This window comes from Phaseolus vulgaris, chromosome 8 (assembly GCF_051622355.1).
Source record: "Phaseolus vulgaris cultivar YP4 chromosome 8, ASM5162235v1, whole genome shotgun sequence".
Classification (NCBI taxonomy): Eukaryota; Viridiplantae; Streptophyta; class Magnoliopsida; order Fabales; family Fabaceae; genus Phaseolus; species Phaseolus vulgaris.
In genome coordinates this window covers 54,087,305-54,107,632 of record NC_143505.1, presented here as the reverse complement: position 1 = coordinate 54,107,632, position 20,328 = coordinate 54,087,305, and the positions used below count along the sequence as shown (strand labels likewise).

The following is a 20,328-nucleotide window of genomic DNA, read 5'->3' as shown; positions in this document are numbered from 1 at the left end:
TTATTTTTTATTATAATTATTTGATTTATTTTTTACTTTTATTAAAATATTACAATGATTAATAAAATAACCTTTCATATTTCCATTGAATTAGAAAAAGTATTTAATTTTGATAAAAAGGTAAATTCCACAATCGGAAGTTGAACCGGAATTTCAACATAAGAAATTAACGAGATGTGCTACTGCGGAAGCAATGGTATTGTATCGCAAAACCGTGAATAGAATTATAGAATCGTTTATATATCGTTTATATATTGTTTATAAAAAAATAAAATAAAAATCAATATAAAGAATCAACAAACAAAACAATAAGAAAAAGTATTTATTTTTTATTATAATTATTTGATTTATTATGTATTTTTATTAAATTATTACAAGGACTAGTAAAATAACCTTTCATATTTTCAATGAATTAAAAAAAAGTATTTAATTTTGATAAAAATAAATTCCGCAGTTGGAAGTTGAACCTAAATTTCAACATAAGAAATTAACCAGGTGTGCTACTGCATATGCAATTGTAATGTACCGTTAATAAAATTATAGAATCCTTTATATATTGTTTATAAAAAAAAAATCAATATTCATAATCAACAATGTATTTCAAATTTTATTATAACAAAACAATAGCAAAAAGTATTTCTTTTTTATTATAATTAATTGATTTATTTTGTACTTTTATTAAATTATTACAATGATTACTAAAATAACATTTCATATTTCCATTGAATTAGAAAAAGTATTTAATTTTTATTAAAAAGTAAATTCTGCAGTCGGGAGTTGAATCTGAATTTCAACAAAAAAAATTAACCAGGTGTGCTACCTCGGAAACAATGGTAGTGTACCCTAATTTTGTTAATAGATTTACATGATCATTTATGTATTGTTTATAAAGAATATAATAAAAAACAGTGTAAAGAATTAACAATGTATTTCAAATTTTATTATCACAAAACAATAACAAAAGGTATTTATTTTTTATTATTATTATTTGATTTATTTTGTACTTTTATTAAATTATTACAATGATTAATAAAATAACCTTTCATATTTCCATTGTATTTAATTTTGATAAAAGTAAATTCCACGTAGAATTGAACCTGAATTTCATCATAAGAAATTAACTAGGTGTGTTACTGCAGAAGCAATGGTAATGTATCTAAATTTGTTAATAGAATTACGAAATCATTTATATATTGTTTACAAATAAATAATAAAAATTAATATTGAGAATTATCAATGTATTTCAAATTTTATTATCACAAAACAATAACACAAAGTATTTATTTTTTATTATAATTATTTTATTTAGTTTGTACTTTTATTTTAAATTTTATTATCGCAAAAGAAAAATAAAAATTTATTTATTTTTCTTATAATTATTTTATTTATTTTTGTACTTTTATTAATTTATTACAATAATTAATAAAATAAGGTTTTATATTTCCATTAAATAAAAAAAGTATTTAATTTTGATAAAAATAAATTATGCACCGAAGACTTGAAGCAAAATTTTAACATAAGAAATTAACCAAATGCACTATTATAAATGTAATGATAATGTAACCTAAATTTATTAATAGAATTATGAGATCATTTATATATTTTTTATAAATAAAATAGAACAACTTATTTCATTTATTTCAAATTTTATTATCTCAAAATAGTAATAAAAATTTATTTATTATGATTATTTCATTTATTTTGTATTTTTTTTAATTTATTAAAACGATTGTTAAAATAAGCTTTTATATTATTAGCACCAACAAATTTTGTTTAGTCTAAATATGTTAGAGGAATATTATTTTTTGTGAAATTTTAAATGGATGTGTTCCTTTTCAGAAACTTATTTTTAACCTTTTTGAATTTGAAAAATAAATTTAATATATATATATATATATATATATATATATATATATATATATATTACCAATACTAAATTTCAATTAAAAATATTGATTTGAAATTGGATAAAATTCAAATATTTATTACTTGTTCTACTGAATTAATAAATTCAAATATAATATTACTTTATGTATCTAAAAGTTAAGAAATTAGAAAGATTAATGGTAGGTAATTGATACTAAAAAATTAGAATTTTATATAATTGAATTGTATCTTATTCAATAGGAACACTTTCCAAAACACTTTAATAAATTATACAATTTACTTTATCGGGTTATGTTATTTTTAACTTTTAAACATTACATCATGTTGTATTAATAAAAAAATTATGAATAAGTTAGTTGAAACTTTTTAATTCATAATAAAATATTAATTTGAATAAATTATTTATATATTAACATAATTGAGATCCTAATCGCACTTAAAATTCAGAGTGCTCACATTAAAATACTTTACTTTTATCTTATACTTCAAATTAAATACTACTAACAGTTAGATAACAAATAAGAGATAAAATCTATGAAATCTGATTATTTTCAACATCATATTTGAACTATTATTTTATAATAACATGATATTATTAATATAAAAAATTAATTAAAACGGTTTATTTAAAATTAGAGAAAATTCATATATATATAACTTATTTTTGAATTCGTGTTAAAGACACTGTTTCCTCTTATCTCTGAAAATGTTTCTACTCCACTCGAACATATTCTTTCCACTAAAAGATGTGTGTGACTTATAAAATAAATAATACTTTACATATTAGAAAGATTAAATGCAAGTAGTTGAAACTAAAATATTATAGATGGAGATACTCAGATTTTATCTTATTTTTTATTATAAATGTTTCGAAAAACACATCTATATATTGCAAAGTCAATATACTTAAATTTTATCTTGTTTAGATAAGTTATTATTAACACAACCAATTAGTTAATAAATAAGAGATAAGATTTCGCAATTTTTTTTATTTCTAAAACGGTTATGATATAATAACACATAATTTCTTAGAAGATAATTTCTATTATCTCTAAGATCAGATAAGATTATATTTAAGAATACAAATTTTGTGTTACATGATAAGGTTCAAAAACTATATAATCACCCCCATCTCTTCCTTCCTCTCATAACTTGCAATTTGGTTTTTACATATTCTTCATTGGAGGTGAGATAATTTCTCATATTGGCATCTCAATTCATCAAGTTTGGAGCTTTTGCCTTGTTTACTACTCAGTCAAAGACATTTTACTTTTGGGTAAGAACAATTTAATAATTTTTACTCTTTCAATCGGTTCAATTTGCTTTTCCATCAAGACTATTTCTTTCTTTATCTCCACCTCCATAGTTTATTGTGACATACCATATTTCTTAAAATATTAAAAAATTCTTTATTTTATTGATGTTTTTCATTTCAAAATGAATTATCTGAATTATAAAATCTGTATTTCCATATTAGAAATACCTTTCATTAAAAAATATTCTGGATTATAAAATTTATAAAATATTTCTAGATTAAAAAAGTTGAAAAGTATTTTTGGATTTGAGAATACTTTCTGAATTCTTTATTCCACAATATATTTTTTTAAAGAAAAAAAAAATATTCTGTAATTTTAGATTTAGAAAAAAAAAATCAAATTGTAAAATTTGAAATAAATTTTTTAAGGACAAAATAGTTTTTTTGACTGCCTTATGAAGGTGTTGGAAGAAGTTATGGAGGTAAGGAAGAACAGCCTTCCATCCAATGTTAGAAAGCTAAATCAGTTATATATTGTTTTCATCCTTTAATTTAGTTGTTGTGTTATTTTAATATTTTTCTAAAACTATAGATGTATACGACTCGTTCCTTGACTTTTTCGTCTTCATTGTGTGTAAATTTTGGTTTCCCTCTCCCCTTTAGTAAGAAAAATTGCCAATCCTTTGAATTTTGGTTTATCCTGTGTAAAATATATTTATTATTTTCTACCATCCAAAATCAACATTCAAGTTTATATATTTAAAATTTGAAAATAGTTTTTTTAACTGAGATGGTAGTTTATTAAATAGTCCTTGATGCATAAGATTCATTAATTTTGATATATTTGTTTTCCTTGTGGCCTGTGACAACATAGGAGTGTCCTATGTCACAGGTAAGAGGACCTTGACCAAACATGCATTAGCAACATCTATTGTCATGGAATTGTTTTATTTGTACCAAATAACTCGATGAACCAAAAGTTGGTTTTAGAAAAGATACTTGTTTGCTTGAATGTTGAATTTTTTATTGTGGTACATTCTATGATTTCTACAAGGGAGAGAATATGAAGATAAATTATAGGCTTGGTGCGTTATGCAAGTTTGTTATTAAGAAATCATAAGAAGACAACAATAGGGTCAGAATAAAATGCAAAGATCGTGAATTAAGTTGCTTAGAATAAACCTTAACTTGCTTGACATTTATGAAATGCAGCATTAATAAGGCCAACACAGAAAGGGACACAAGAGCAGAAAAACTCCACCAAAACCGATCCATTTAATTCAGGTACACCTTTGAACTTTGAACTTTGAAGATTACTTTGAGAGATGACAACAAAGTTCCTCAAATATATATAATCCAAATCCCTTCATTTCAGGAACAACAATCACTACTCTACACAATTTTCCCAAGCTCCCCTATCATTGTCTTGTCTTCTGACAAAACACACACCTTGTGTCATTTCCTTATAAGTCTCTCAAGGTTTGTGTTGTGTCTCAAACATGACGGACATCTCTTTTTCTAACGAGTTCTGCTACATGAGTGCATGTAGTTTCAGCCCAGAGACGTGTTTCTACAGTGCACCAACTAGTCCTACTAGCAGGCTCAAACTGAGAACACCCTTTGATTCTCAAACAGGCCCCACAACACCAAGGGAAACAGCATATGAGGATGCAAACTCCACTGTGGATGAGTTTGAATTTGAAACCAGTTGCAGGTTCAATGCTAGTGTCGGTGACTTGGACTCTGAGACAGATTCAAAGGATTATGAGAACCCTTTTGGTGATTCATTGCAGACTATGGCATTTGCTGATGAGCTCTTCTGTGATGGTAAAGTCTTGCCACTGATGCCACCTCTCAAACTTCCTCCAAGGCTTCATAAAATTGGAGTTAGTAGCATTCACAGATCAAAACTGGCGTCATCAAGGTCCCCGGGATCGGTGTTTAGACTTCGGTTTTCACCGCATAGTTTGTGGAACGATGACTTTGATCCTTTCATGGTGGCTTTGGAGAAGGTGAGAGGAGAAAAGAGAAGGAAACCAAATGCAAGACACGTTTTCAGGAGGAGTAGATCACTTTCTCCATTCAGAAGTTTCAGCCAAAAGTTTAACAAATATGTGGGAGTAACAAAGTCATGTCAACTTGAGCCACACTGTAGTGACACAGCCCAACTAGTATGTGAGCTTGAGAAAAGCCCATGGAAGGAAGTATCAGGAAGAATAAATGTGCTATCTGAGTCCAAAGGGTTGGTGTTTGCAAGACAGATGAGACTAGCTAGAAAAGATACCACCTTGGAGAAGGCATCAATTTCAAAACTTGCTACGGAAACAAAGAAAGATGAGGGGAAAAGAGGTGGGTTTTGGACAAGGAATAAGAAGAGGGAATACATAAAGAAGTTTTTGTTTCGGACTCGTAACAAGGGAAAAGCCAATGCTCATAACAAGTTAGAAGACAAAATGGAAGCACGGGAGAAACCAAAATCCAAGATTTTTTCTCTGCTTGGGTTATGAGGACGAAAAGTGAAGTGATTGAATCATACAACGTCTCAGTAGAACATAGAAGTTAGCTGAAATGAATGAGGAAAATTAAAGTTTAAACTTCGTTCTCTTTGTGTAATAGCTTTGTTATGTGATGTTGTCTCTACTTCACCATTTATTACTAAGTAAAATCCTATGGTAGCAATGCTATTTAGAATTGTTTATTTATATCTATTTTTGTCCAGAATTTTTCCCACGTGAATTTGCATACATAGCAATCTTTTTACTCCCTTTATAGCCCTTTTTTCTTCTTCAATCTAAGGAATCTTGAATGTACATTCATAGTTTTGGGAAATGAAAACTCTGAATGGAGATTGGATCCAGCTCCATCTCAATGAAGCTAGACATCTCAATCATAAATTATAGCCAAAAGAAAAGCCAATTAGCGCGTGTTTAGGCATATTGCTATCTGATTTCAGCGCTTACTAATTTGAGAAATTCAGATAGGTTTTAATCTTCTATATATTGTGAAAGAATATTCTACAGCATTAGTGCATAAATGAGTAATTTACATTGATTGAAATCACAGGCTAAACTTAACCATGAAAAAAATGTATTAATAAAAAGGAGTGAAGTAAATAGGATAGGATAGACTCAAACACTCATTTGGCTGAATGAGAATCCTATACTCCATTTTCTCTAATGCAGAAGAACCTGCCCTGCCAATGCTTAATAAGAATACTAGTCTTGACATAATGCTATGTGGAAAACTAATCTGATTAATCCAAGATTTCAGAAGGCCAAATGCTTTTCCAAAGGGAAATCTCAGCCTCACTCTTAAGCTTTCTGATTCCCCCATAAAAGCCATCTGCTTCATTTCCTTCTTCTCTATGATCTTTTCTACTGATAGTTGTTTTCCTCCAACGCGAGTCAGGAGTGTATTGATTGAACTCTAGCACCACCATGTCTGCAACCAACACACAATGCAGTGTCAAATAAACCATATTTGAATCCTAAGAAAAGAAATGTAAATATACAAAGCCTTATTCCATGACTCAAAAAATTGGCATGTGCAGTTTTCATTTTGGCCGAATTTATAATTTTTCAATATTCGTGGAGAAAAGCTTTTGATGGTATGACTGTGTGGTCCACAGCATCACATAGTCCACCCCAAAACCCCATAATAAAAACAGACAGGAACATGTGTAAAATCTGTCATCATGCTTACATAAAGTGATGAAAGAATATGACAACAGAGTTTATCACAAAAAAGTTTCCTGTCAGAACAGAAAGATAACAGCTAAAAGTCATGTGTAATCATGGCCAGGAAGCTATACATTACACACTTGATTTATATACACCGAGGCACAGATTAGTGTTTTGCATTATTATTCTCTGTTGCTATTGTTATCTATGGTTAAGGAAGTGTTAAATGAATCATCAAATCGGGTAGCTAAGTAGAGGCTGTGGATTATTCTGGTCGTATCAAATAATGGAAGTAAAGTTTTGAAACTTATAGTGACTGTGGTATCCCCACATTACATAAAAGGAAAACAAAACCTACAAGAGAAACTAATTTAATTTTGCTTATTTTAACATAGTTGGCCATGAATGTATCCACTGAGACATAAGTTATCAATGTGTTGGTGGAATTATGACATGAGGACCATGATATGTCTAGGGGACCAATCATATATCGTAGCTGGTGGTCCAAATTTTGATATATTATCAGGAAAGGAACCTAGCCCAAATTGTGGTATGGTCTGCCAAACTGATCTCTACATTTATGCCATTTTTCTTTCACCATTTAATCTCCACAATGAAACACAATAATGGTAAATAGCAAAACTTCAAAATATTTAATCCATAAACCAATATACTTCAGCCTTCACTTAATTCCTTTTTCTTCAAAATTCTGCAGGGGTTACCTTTATCTCTCTCCATTTTTGCATATTTAAACATTGTTTAGTTGAATCGAAGAAAACACAATTCTTCTAAATTCTACATCATCCTTTCAATCAGTCCCTAAATCATATCCTCCTTATTTTTTATCCACTACTCAATTTTACTCAGAAAATAGTTGAACTTGAAGGGAGGAACAGAACATTTATTAAGTGAATGTAAAACGTAAAATCTACAGCAAAGAAATTATAACGAATGATGAAACACATTCATTCAAAAGGAAAATTCATTAACTCACCACCACTATGACAACGGCAGTAACTTTCGTTCCCATCGCATAACTCCAAGTGGCCTACAACACCATACCACCAACCTGCCATAAAGGTGCATTTCATCACGCTACTATTCGAAGAAAGGGTAACTAAATGTAAAGGATAATCCATAATTAAAATTAGTCAATAATTCTTATGAAGGATTCAACATTGGATTCCCCCGCCCCACAGTTTGTATTCATCCAAGTTATGATTTTTCTGTCCATGGTCATTCTGGTTTAGTGTTTGCTTAAATAGCTCTTTGGCTGATATGGCACCTAGCCGTTGACAATCTAAAGACTATAATAACAGTAAAAGTAGAAGAACATGTTGAGTAATGGAGCAAACCATAAGGAAATTCTTTGTTTCTTCTCCATTGAATCTCTACGTGATCGCCCGGATGCAAATCATGTAGACAATCGGAGACATGAAGATCATGTGGAGAAGTATCAACAGGTGGTGCTCTTAGCCTTTCCCATGGAATGCCATGTTCTACTGCAATTGCCCTTCTTCCATGTGGTGGATACCTGTAATGGATAATTAATCAATAATTAGGCCACTAGATCTATCCTCTTTTTCTTCCCTTTTTAATCCTTTATTTTCCTTGTAGAAACTCTTCAAAACTTAGAACCACCAAGAATCATGTCCAATTACCTGGCTTGGAAGGTGTCAGTTTGAGGATCATAGCTAAGTTCAGCATCATAGCAAGATAACATAAATCCGACATGGCCATTCTGCAGGTAAAAAGGAAAAAATGTAAGTTCTGAGAAAACACAATAATTTTCTATTCCAGTTAACATAAAAAAAGAACTTGATTCACTGTTGAGGGTAGCATGAGAGAATACAAGTTTTCAATAGGAAAAGGCACAAAGGGTTCACAATCGTAGATACCTCACGGTTATAGACCTGAGCAGGAAACCAGAAGTTGCCAGTCTCAAGAGCAAGATACCATGTCATGAATGAATCAGGAGGCAAATAACTTGACTGCTTGCCAGTATTATTTGTATCCACCTTGGTTCTCATCCATGAAAAGGGCCAATGAAGGGACACAAGACTCATCAAGCTCCTTTGCTTGCCATGTCTAAGAGTTCCAACATTCCCTTTAGAAGCAACATGCCATTTCCACTCCCTATAAGCAGCTTCACCAATAACTCTACCCCATTTCTGTTTCATGTGCCTCTCCCAGAGGTGATCACTCACACACCTCTCCCTCAAGGACCGGCAAACGCTAGCCATTTGACAAAGTGGAGCTGGAGGGAGCTTTTCAAGAATGCATTCTAACACCAGGTCTGGCAAGTCCAACACTGACATGTTTTGGGAGTCTTCAACACTCTCCACCTTGGAAGTAAGAGTCTTCTTCACTAGAGACATTCTTGTGGGAATTGGACAAGGAAAACCAAGCCAAAAGTGGCCCCTAAACAGCTTAGAGATGGACTTCACTAACAAGTCTTTGTAAAAAAAGGGGGAGATCAATCTCACCTCACCAGCCCATGATGGGAGTGGTTTGAGAGAGAGGATAGGCTTTAAAAACAGAAAGAAGGAGATGCAGGTGATAAAGTAAAGTAGCATTAGCACGTAAGATGTCTTTCACAGGTCAAGTTCGAGTTTGGCATATGTGATAACACAACCTTAATGCAAATTGTTCAACGTCAATGGCTATCAAGAGGAAAGAAAACCAAAATGGCCTCACTACTTGACACAAATTATTGACACACCCTCCCTTCCTTGTTGGAAAGAAACACAAGAAGCAAATTGGAACCTTCAAAAGAAAACACCTTTTAAAGATGAGGGTTTTATTGGTTCAATTAAAGCCCACCAAAACCCAATGGTGGGCCTCCTAGGCCAAAGTTAGATCAGAATAAATTAGGTAGACAACCACACGAATGAACCATGGAAATAAACTCACAGTAGCTTAATACTAACTCTCTCTCTTATTGGCTTCCAATAAAGAGGAGAGAACAACACAACCGTGTAGTCAACCTAAACAGCTGTCATTCAATGAAGAATCTGTATACAGTGGTCCTCAGAAGATGGGAACATCGACACAGCAAGAAATGGAGGTGGGGGCACCAAGATCTGATAGCAGTTTTACAACGCCTAGAAATGGAATTGAAAAAAGATGGGAGATGAGTCTATGCAACAAATGTTTTTATATGTATATCTCAGAATCTAAAAATCTTATTGGTAAGTGAATAAATCTTCTGGGAATATAATTGGTGTGTAGCTAGAATAAAATAGATCTAGCTAGTTGGAAATTATGCAGAAAGAGCCCACAGAGCAGCCGCAAGATCCACAAAAACAATGGAAGCAAGGCAAAGGACAATCCCTGGGGTGGTGGGAAAGATTGATGGACAGATAGACACAGAAGAGGATTAAAAAGAGACTCTGATGAAGAGGATAATGAAGGTGAGGGTGGTAGGGCCTCCCTCACTCCACCAAATTCTTCACCACACCTCAATTATTATCCTCTCCTCTGCAAATACAATCACACAATTCTCTCTCTCTCTTTTATTTCTCCTTGTTGTTCTTGTTGTTTGTGTGGGACAATATAGAGAACAACTGGTGGACAGTGAAAGAAAAAGGCAGAGTAATTTCGCAAAATAATGAAATGGGAGGCTGAGATTACGTTAGAAATTTATGGATGCCAAAACCCATTTCTACTCTTAACCTGTGGCTATTCCTTCATCATGCAATCATCCACGGATTTCCACAAAACATATCATAATTAAAACCATCAATTTAAAACTATTTTTAGTTCCTTTCCCATTCCCATTCCCATTCCCTCTAACAATAGTACTTTTTATTTTTATTTATCTCTGCAAAATCTTCTCCAATTTGTTTTTGTTGTTCCAAGTTCTACTTGGAGGGAAACGTGTCTCACTACAAAAGGCAACTACCTTGGATAACGTATATAGGACCAGATTCGTTAAGGTTAAAGTTGGAGCCAAGGATTCTGATCCTCTGCACCCGCCTCCACTGTAACAAACATCATCTCACCTTTCATTTCTGGAATTAAAATATTTGCTTCCTTTGCTTAATTACTCTTATCTTTGTCACTTTTACTTTTTTAAACGCAACTTAACAAACACACCCTAAAGACTAAATCAACTTAATAAACTCATATGCACTAACATTACGTTAATACCAAGTCAAATTCAAATTTAAAAAAAAAACAAACTTGTTTGAGATCAGTTCAAAATTAGCAAGTCAATTTAATGCATCAATGTCTCACATGTTTTAAACAATTTATTACTTGAGGAAATACATTTAATTTTTTTAAATTATTTATTTAATTTTAAAAAAAATATTGGAAGATGAAGGAGTGTGTATCTCCTTTCCCTAGGATTTAATTACTTGTGTTGTGAAAAGCATGGTTATATATTTTAAATTAAAAATTAAATATGATTATAAAAAGAAGAATGTGAGGGAATATTCAATTATTGGTGCTCTCACTCTCAAAGTTTGGTGATATTGATATTGTGATTGATGTTTTGGGTGGTCCATCACCTCACCATATCCCATAGCACAATTCTTTCAATTTTTTTTGCAGAGAGAGAGAGAGAAAAGAATGCATTATTACTGAGCTTCTCTTCTCACAGTGAAGATGATGCAATGCAAATGCAATAAATGCAACCTATCTCAATATCCACTTTCCTTTATGCTGAAAACGACACCCATCTTTACATTTTACTTAAAACACTAAGTTAAATTAACCTTAACCCAAATCAAATAATGTTGAGTTCCACTAACTATGATTTTTTTTATAAGGGATTAAGATACTATCTTTAACTACTTTTAATATATTATAAAATTTAAGTGAACACAAATTTGATATAAAATTTCATTTTTAACTGAATTTAAAATAAATGCCAACTATTTAGTAAGTATAAATTGAATGTATATTATATTAGTTATTATCATTTGGTTTTTGAGAAAGTAGAAACATATTCACGAGCATAAAATTTTTAACCATTACATCAACTTTATAGATACATAAATATCAATTATATTAACACAATTATTTAATAAAAATTAAGATTTATTTATATATAAAATTCTAAGAGAAATATTTGTTAAAGATTTACAATATTTCATAATATATAAATAAATACAAACTTCATCAATTTTATAAAATTAACACTAAGAAAATCATGGAATAGAAATCAATTTTAAAAACTAAAAATAAGTTATTATAGTGACTAAATTAGAGATCATTTTATAAACTAAAACAAAAATGGGTTTCTAAATTAGTTTCTATTATTGTTAAATAGTTTTTAAATTGGTATTTAATTAGCTACCAAGATTTTAACTACCAATTATTTAAATTATAAATTTAGTAACAAAAACATTAGTTGTTAATTAGATACCAATTTAGAAACTATTTAACAATAATAGAAACTAATTTAGAAACCAATTTGTTTTTTAGTTTCTAAAATGGTCTCTAATTTAGTTCTTCTAGTTCATGATTTTCTTGTAGTGTAATAAGTTGACATTATTAAAAAAATATTTTTTCTTAGAAACTTAATATATTATTATTTTAATAATATTTTTTATAGTTTCACAAAAAGTATTAATATATTATTATATGGATGTAAAATAGGAATATTTTAGTTTAAATTGTGTGAAACTATCATTTTTGTATACAATATTATTGAGGTATTAATTTTTCACTATAAAATATTGTGATCATGTGATTGGTATAGGATGCATGAGATATGAAAGGATTGAGATGTATGTATGATATTGGTCCTTGAACAATCGTTATCATTGGGAAGAAAATGCAGAAGTTCCCTTGAATTTAATAACACAAAGTGTAATAATTTAGGTAGACTATATAGGTATGGATATATAGGCTTAGGTTTAGGTTTAGGTTTAGCCATAGCTATGATTCTAAACATCACTCACTACTTTCTTTCTGGTCCATGGTGGAGATCATTCATTAGGGTTTTTCTTTGCCTTTCAATATTCCATGGCTTCTGCATCTTCCACTACCTCTCAAAATTATACCTTCAACAATTTCAATAATTTACTTAAGAATATCACCTCTTCATCATCCAACTTATTTCTTTTGGTACTTTAATTAAAAGCCTAATCACTAATAAAACAAGATTTAGAATGAGACAACCACTTTTTTTGCCATATCTTATTCACCATATCATGGTATTAAGAATGACATTTTTTTTTTAAATAAAAAGAAAGCATACTTATTTTATATGTCAAATAATTCACATCCACTCTCATTCTAAAATAAACAAATACCTTTATTGTATTTTTAATAAAATGGCACTTATATTCCTTCAATATTTAAATATTTATTCACCTCTCTTACATTTATAGTATAACAAACAAAAATTCTTCATCTCTTTATATTTAAAAATATATTTTTTTATAAAAAAATGAATTATTTGTAAAATATTATTAAAAAATTATTAAAATATGAGGACAGTTTCTTTATAATTAAAGTATTCAATTTAAAAAATATTTTTATTTAAAATTTAATCAATTTTATATTTTTAAATAAATAAGAAATGAGAGTGTCACTTTAAAAAAATAGAAAAATAATTTGTATTTATTAAAACAAAAGATGATTATATCTATTTAAATGTTAAAAAATGTGAATATTATTTTATTAATAATATTAAATATGTGTGTTTATTTTAAAATTAAAAAAGAGGCGAGTGTTCTTTAATATAATTTAAGAAAGTTAAATTTTATTTTTCTTTTGAAAATAAAGATAAAGTAATAACATAAATAAATTAACAACTGTAGATGATTGGCAATCAAATGATTACCAAAATGAAAAGGACATTACAATTTTTACATAAACAATCTTATCGGGTTGATTGGAAATATCAACTAAAATTTCGTCTAGAAATTAAACATCAATACAAATTGATAAATAATCCATATTATACACACAATTATTTTTAATGATAATTATTTAGGATGATTCTTTAAATTTATTATCAAATTTATTTCTATATGCTATAATAGACGTTGATAATCCTTCATTAACATCTTAAGCCTTAACCTATTTGTTAGTGAAAAGGTTATGAGTAATATTTTGGTTTTTCCTTTAAGAGTGTTCTTAATTCTCTAACTAAAGAAATAAATAAAAAATAGTCCACTACACGAAAATTATTAAATAAAAAATATTTTTAGACACAGAAAATGATTAAATTAGAGATTATTTTAGATATTGCAAAAATTATTGGTTTCTAAATTAATTTTTATTATTGATAAATAAATTCTAAATTGGTATTTAATTAACTACAAAGATTTTTGTTATTAAATTTAAAATTTAAATAATTGATAGCTAAAACTTTGGTAGTTAATTAGATACCAATTTAAAAACTATTTATCAATAATAAAATTAATTTCAAAATTAATAATTTTTTTACTTTCCACAATAATATTTAATTTAATCACTATAATAACTAATTATTTTTTATTTTTAAAATTAATTTTTATTTAATAATTTTATTGTATGGCGTGATTAAGAAGAAGTTATAATAACTTAAAAAGTCTATTGATTAGACTAATCAATGACTTGGTGCTAATAATGATAGTGATCAGAATATTGTAAGGATGGAAAATGAAATGGTGGAATTGGTACAAAGTTGTAGCAACACAAGCATCACACTCTTTTGATAGTACAATGATGTAGTAGATTATAGAGAAAAAGTACAGTGAGGAAGCATTATTAATTTAAGCAATTCCACAAATGTCAAACACTTAAACAGAAGTGAGTTTGTTGTGTTTGGTTCATTTTGGTTTGTGACAAAGAAAAAGCTTAGAAAGCAATGAAAGAAAGTAGTGAGTGTGGTAAGGTCAACAATGGGGATTGGAGTGAGAGTGAAGTCTTTTTCTGAGGAATTGAATGGCAATGGTGGATAAGGCCACCTTACAAGATTGACACATTCAAAAAGTAACCTTTTTTTCTTAGGTCTGTGAAGTGGGCAACGTGGCTCAAGGAAACCATTCCTAGAAAATTGCCCCTGCAATGCAATCACTTGACACATTAGGGAATGAATTGTACTACAAAAAAGTTAATAGATATCACTTTTTGGTGCCAATTTTCAGTGGCTTGTGACACCACAAATAGTAATGTTGAATTGCACCTTTCAAGATCTATGGAGTTTATTTTGATTTTTTTTATAAAAAATTTTCATGTTATGTATTAGGATTTAGGGTTTAAGATTTATGTATTACTCTACTACTTGACATCTAAGTTAAGTTGACACTTCAAGTAACAAATAATAATAGTTATTTGTCATCACATGATCCTGGGTTTTTTAGATTTACTAAAGGGATTAATCTTTTGGGTTAAGTTATCATTGCAGCATAAAGAAAGTGCAAAATCTTATCTAAATGCACATTGCAAAAGGAATTTAGGATTTAAGATTTATGTATTACTTTGCTACTTGACATCTCAGATAGATTGACACCTCAAGTAAAAAGTAATAATAGTATTTGCCATCACATAACATTGGATTTTTTTGAATTTACTAAAAGAATTAATCTTTTGGATGAAGTTATCATTGCAACATAAAAGAAAGTGCAAAATCTTATCTAAATGCACATTACAAAAGGCCAAATTCATAACTCACATAATAGTGTTTGAAAAAGTTGTTTTGTGCTGGTTTTTTCTTGTATTGTTTTTCACTGTGAAGTAAATGAGATTAACAATTTTATTTTATTTTATTCTTCATTTATTGATGATGATGAGGAGTGAGATAGAAAGTATATATAATTTAAGCATATTGTGTTATTAGATTGATATTTGCACTAAGGCAAACAATCTTTTGGTAGTTGTTCCCTAAAGTTTGAACATGTGATCCATCAAAGCCCCACCACCTTTGAAGGCACCTACCCCACATATTTGTCCTTATAAAATTATCTCTTTCCCTCTCTATCTACCAATGTGAACTATAATGAACCAGATGCTAAAACAGTCACATTCATTTCTAGATGATTGCTATTGTCACTTTTAGTACCTCTCTCTCATTTTTTTTCTTCTTTTCAAATGAGTGTCCAATTGATCTCTTCCTAGGTCCAATTTTGAATTCTGCTTCTTGCACCCCATCATTACTAACTGCACCTCTCTATTAGTTGAAAAGACTGAAACACCCTCATTCACTGGACCACACTATCACTACCGTCTTCGCTGCTGCAAGAGAAGAACTCTGTAGAGGAAAAAGACAATTATGACCACTTTTACGCTGCTGAGGAGGAACAGGTAATTTGAAAGTCGCTTCTACAAAAGATAAAATATCATTTTGAAAATTATAGGGGTGTATTAAACATTAGGGAGGTCTAAAAAGAAAAAGACCCAAACTTTTAGAAAATATAATTCAGTAATGCAGGAGTTTGGACTGTGTTGGAATTGGGCTTGAACTGGTAGTTTGAAAATCCAAAAGGATTATGATGGTTTCTTCCTGCACTTGTATAATTTTTTGTGGCATCACATACAATACCAAAAATACTTTTTAAAATACTTTTTATTCTATTGATGTTTTTTATTTGAGAATGGATGATTAAGAAATACATTCCGAATTCTATAATGTATCTTTAAAAAAATATATTTTAATTTATAAAATCCAAAAAATATATTTTTATTAAATTATAAAATTAAGAATGTATTTTTTAAAGGATAATTTTTTTTCCCTGACCAAGTAGGTAGTGAGAAGCTATGGAGATGCATAAGAAATAAGGATTATTCATGCAGCTTGAGTTCATTAAGATTAAAAAAGGAGTGTGATTTAAATGATAATATATCCATATGCTTTTAAGGATTAAAATAATAATAAGATAATTAAGTTTTTAAGAACTAAAGTCACAATATTCAAGTTTATTTAAAAAAAATAGATATTAATATGATAATAACTTATACTTTCAAAAACTAAAATTGTAGTTTACCCATGCTTATTAGGTGTAAAAGGTCAAAATAATAGTTATTATTATATTATATTTTTTTATTTCAATAATATCAATATAAATACATGATCATATGATGTAAAATACTGTTAATCAAATCAATAAATTATACTATTAATATCTAATTATTTAATTTAAAAAACATATTTAAATATAGATATGTTTAATTTTTTTTTACCAAATTTAGACAACCCAAAATTTATTCTTATAGGATAAATGTATTTTTTGAATCTGAACTCCCTAAAATTAAGTTCGTGTAAAAACCAGATCAGAGGGACAAATGAGGATAAATGAAGTTCGTTGATTAGGAGTTTTTTTGTTTGTTAAATTATTATATAACTTATTACTTTATAGAATTTAAACAAATCTTTATATCTTTAACCTTCATTAAATCATTCAAATTTATTTAAAAGTCTGAATAAACTTTAGGAACATATTAATGAACATAACAAAGAATGGATTCATATTTTATACGATTAAATATATACGTCATTAAACTTTATCTAAGTTTTATCATTTTTGGCAAACGTAATATAGAGTCTTATACTGATAGTGAAGGGTATTCTGATAATATTCTTAGATAAAGTCTATCCTCATCCTAAATTTTCAATAAAAGTAAAGGGTATTCTGATAATATTCTTCACAACTCAATTTTTTACCTTTTTTTATCATAAAATATATTTTATTTCACGATTCTTTTCTTTTTTTGCTGTCCTCTTTTCTTATATATTGTAGAAGATTTGTGACAATATATATATATATATATATATATATATATATATATATATTTTGAAAAAACAGTTAAAAATATTTTGTTGTTCATTTTAATAATATTCCCAGTTCAAACTTCTTTTCTATAAGAAGAGAGTGTACTATAAAATGAGCACTGAAGTATTGACAGGAATAGTTGTCATTTTGTAATCACTACTTTGGATCCTTTCTCTGAGGAATTCTTGGAATTGGTTCTTAGCTAAAAAGTGTGTTATATATAAAACTAAGGAACTAATGAAATAAATTGATGATAAAAAAAAGTAATTAACTAACAAGCTATTTTATTTTTGGACTATAAAATATGCAAACAACTGTTTTTTTTTTTTTCTTTCAGAAACATATAATCTAGAAGAAAGTTCTAAAGAAACAAATCTAGCTAATCTGAACACAAGCCTCTTCTATACATGCCTCTCTTCAAATGCAACAAAATCAGTGAGATTTGTCCAATAAAAGCTGATAATCATAATGTGAAGAAGTTCTGAGTAAGAAGTACATATACTATTCTTATTGATGAAGGTTACCTGGGTGCAATCTCTTTTTGCCACAAAGAGGAACCCCAAAGAGCTTCACAGAACTATTAGGCTCATCACTAGAACTTACCAAAGACTTCTCCATGATATGGCTCTTAGCTGGTCTGATAAAATTTGGAGCTTGAGGTGATGATTCCAATTCTACCAGCTTCAGAATAGCACTGCTGCTTCTTTGTTCATAGGAAGCAGGACTTATATGGTTTTGGATGAAGTATATGATGTCATTGTATAGATTCTTCATGTGAGTGAGTTCTGATAAGAGCATGAAGTTCTTTCTCCTCAGTCTTTGGTTGTCCTCAGAAAGAGCTGCTAAGATATCATTGCCTGGTGGAGATGGTAGTGGAGGAGTATCAATCCAACACAGATTCTCATCTGGCTGAAGAAGCTGTGATGGTTGGTCATGCATATGGTAATGTTGTTGATAGAGGTGAGGGGTTTTCCTCCTGTGGATTTCACATAGAAGGTGCTTAGATCCTTTTCTGAAGTATTCATTTGCAAACTCCCACCTATCAGCAGCTACCTTCTTGAAACCCTGCAAAATGAGAAAATATATGTGCAATTTCACAAACATAAGTCAATCATGAAACTTGTGTAGCTTGCTAGTTCAATAGTGAAGGAAAACTATGGAGACAAGACCATAGTACTTTTAAGATTTTACACTACAGAAGATTCCATTTCCCAAATCTTCTGAATTAGTAATATGATTAGGCTAACTTTGTCAAGAAAAGTAGATGGAGAAATCTAACTCAATAGGGGTGAAATATTGTCTTACAGGAAATCTTAATTTATCATAAGATTAGCACAAAAAGCAATGATGAAGGATATATAGAGAACAAAGAAGTTGTGCACATATACAAGACATTATTCTCACATAAGTATTTAGCTGCCTAACAAAGCTCGAGAAGTTGTTGTGCTTGAAATAGTTGGGAAGAAGATCTCTAGCAAACTCTGGGGGCCTCCTCACAACAAATGTGGTTTCATCATCACCCCAAGACACAATGTGGTCTGTGCAAGGGTCATCAACAAGTTGGTATGTTTTTGTCAGGAAGGGAGCAGGCACTGACTTCTGAGACTCCATGGTGAACACCATGCTATCTTCACACCTGTCTAGTGTGAAAGCCATCGCTGAACCAAAGAATGCTACTTCCAATACTATGCTTTGGAGCTCTCCTCTTCATTCACTTTTAGCACACCACCAAGTTTTTAAACAACCTCATTCACTCTCTCTCACATTATATTTTGAAAAATGATGCATGCATATACTTATGTGCTATGCTATTAGACCATAAAGAGAAATTAGCAGATATAGAAACAAATATAATAAACAATATGATGTGATAAGAAACAGAAATTAAAAAACAAAAACGTTAACTAAGAGTATTCTATGCACATATATGCAAAGTATCATTACTCATAATTTTACAACTTTATGAAACAGAAACATATGACACATTTACTTAAATAACTATTCTTTGTCCGACCCCCTCTATCATGTGTGTGTAGTTAGTTTACTAACTTTAAGAAGCATATAACCATGTCAGTAGAAACAATGTATTTTTGTAGGATAAGCTATAATAAGATCCAATGAGCTATTAATTAGCTATTGATTGTTCTCTGTGATGCAGGGTGGTGGGTTGTGATGCCTCTAGAGATGTGAGCTACTTTCTATTTTTATTTTGGAGTGATGCCAGTGGGATATATATTTTTATACATTTGGAGAGAAGGTGCATGAGGGCATATTAATCAAAACTTAAAATGTACTGAGATGGGATCATTTCATTTGAGTTTGAAGTTAAAAAAGTTTGAAGGCTGCATAATACAGTGATCTTTTTTCTGTGGATACAAAGATCTCATGTCCTCCGCAAATTCCTAGAGTAATAATTAAAATTGGAAGTTGATATTTTAAGTATTTTTGTCTGTATCACACACACTATTGTGTGGAACTGAAACTTGGAAGGTTGTGATAGTCCTCCAAATTAAAAAGAAAATATACTTACTTTTGTGTATATTCATTGGCCCACTATTATATCAATGTCAGAAGTTGTTCAATTTGTTGGTCCCTCCCTCTCCTCCACCTTCGTCTTTGCTTGGAAACTAGAACCAAAGCCTGCTGTGCTACATATTTTTTTGTCCAATAAAAGAGGAGATATTCTCAACTCTTCTCAAGCTTTTTGAATGTGTAATAGAGAATTCATTTGTTAATTGGACTGGTTTGTTCTGCATTAAATTTTAATCAGATAAGTTCCCTTGAATGATACCTT

At 29.5% G+C, this 20,328-nt stretch overlaps 3 protein-coding genes across 4 annotated transcripts; 1 reads left to right on the top strand and 2 right to left on the bottom strand.

Moving 5' to 3' along the window:
• Positions 1-4,522: 4,522 nt before the first annotated feature.
• On the top strand, positions 4,523-5,900 carry LOC137825366 (uncharacterized). Its single transcript, XM_068631037.2, has one exon. It carries the CDS (start codon positions 4,642-4,644, stop codon positions 5,647-5,649), a length of 1,008 nt encoding a protein of 335 aa, XP_068487138.1. The 5' UTR covers positions 4,523-4,641; the 3' UTR covers positions 5,650-5,900.
• A 205-nt stretch (positions 5,901-6,105) lies between these two features.
• On the bottom strand, positions 6,106-10,687 carry LOC137823676 (F-box protein At2g26850). Of its 2 annotated transcripts, none has more exons than XM_068628901.2 (5): positions 8,721-10,687; positions 8,484-8,563; positions 8,178-8,356; positions 7,817-7,891; positions 6,106-6,583 (listed from the first exon to the last, which is right to left on the bottom strand). In XM_068628901.2, the coding sequence occupies exons 1-5, from the start codon at positions 9,396-9,398 to the stop codon at positions 6,396-6,398; spliced, it is 1,200 nt and encodes a 399-aa protein (XP_068485002.2). In that variant the 5' UTR covers positions 9,399-10,687; the 3' UTR covers positions 6,106-6,395. The 2 variants fall into 2 exon arrangements, with proteins under 2 accessions (XP_068485002.2, XP_090149856.1); XM_090293730.1 differs by having other exon boundaries at positions 8,484-8,567; positions 8,722-10,257.
• Positions 10,688-17,801: 7,114 nt separating this feature from the next.
• Positions 17,802-19,782, bottom strand: LOC137823677 (heat stress transcription factor B-4d). Its single transcript, XM_068628902.1, has 2 exons — positions 18,939-19,782; positions 17,802-18,599 (listed from the first exon to the last, which is right to left on the bottom strand). The coding sequence occupies exons 1-2, from the start codon at positions 19,188-19,190 to the stop codon at positions 18,042-18,044; spliced, it is 810 nt and encodes a 269-aa protein (XP_068485003.1). The 5' UTR covers positions 19,191-19,782; the 3' UTR covers positions 17,802-18,041.
• Between the last annotated feature and the right edge of the window lie 546 nt (positions 19,783-20,328).

What these genes read in the sequence shown, in the direction of transcription:
- LOC137825366 (XM_068631037.2), top strand. Translation starts at nt 4,642, where the DNA reads ATGACGGACATCTCTTTTTCTAACGAGTTCTGCTACATGAGTGCATGT.
- LOC137823676 (XM_090293730.1), bottom strand. Translation starts at nt 9,398, where the DNA reads ATGCTACTTTACTTTATCACCTGCATCTCCTTCTTTCTGTTTTTAAAG. An exon ending in AAACAAAGAATTTCCTTATG is followed by an intron (nt 7,892 to 8,177) that starts GTTTGCTCCATT and finishes CCTTTATGGCAG; the next exon opens with GTTGGTGGTATGGTGTTGTA. An exon ending in CTGCCGTTGTCATAGTGGTG is followed by an intron (nt 6,584 to 7,816) that starts GTGAGTTAATGA and finishes TGTTGGTTGCAG; the next exon opens with ACATGGTGGTGCTAGAGTTC.
- LOC137823677 (XM_068628902.1), bottom strand. Translation starts at nt 19,190, where the DNA reads ATGGCTTTCACACTAGACAGGTGTGAAGATAGCATGGTGTTCACCATG. An exon ending in TTAGGCAGCTAAATACTTAT is followed by an intron (nt 18,600 to 18,938) that starts GTGAGAATAATG and finishes CTCATTTTGCAG; the next exon opens with GGTTTCAAGAAGGTAGCTGC.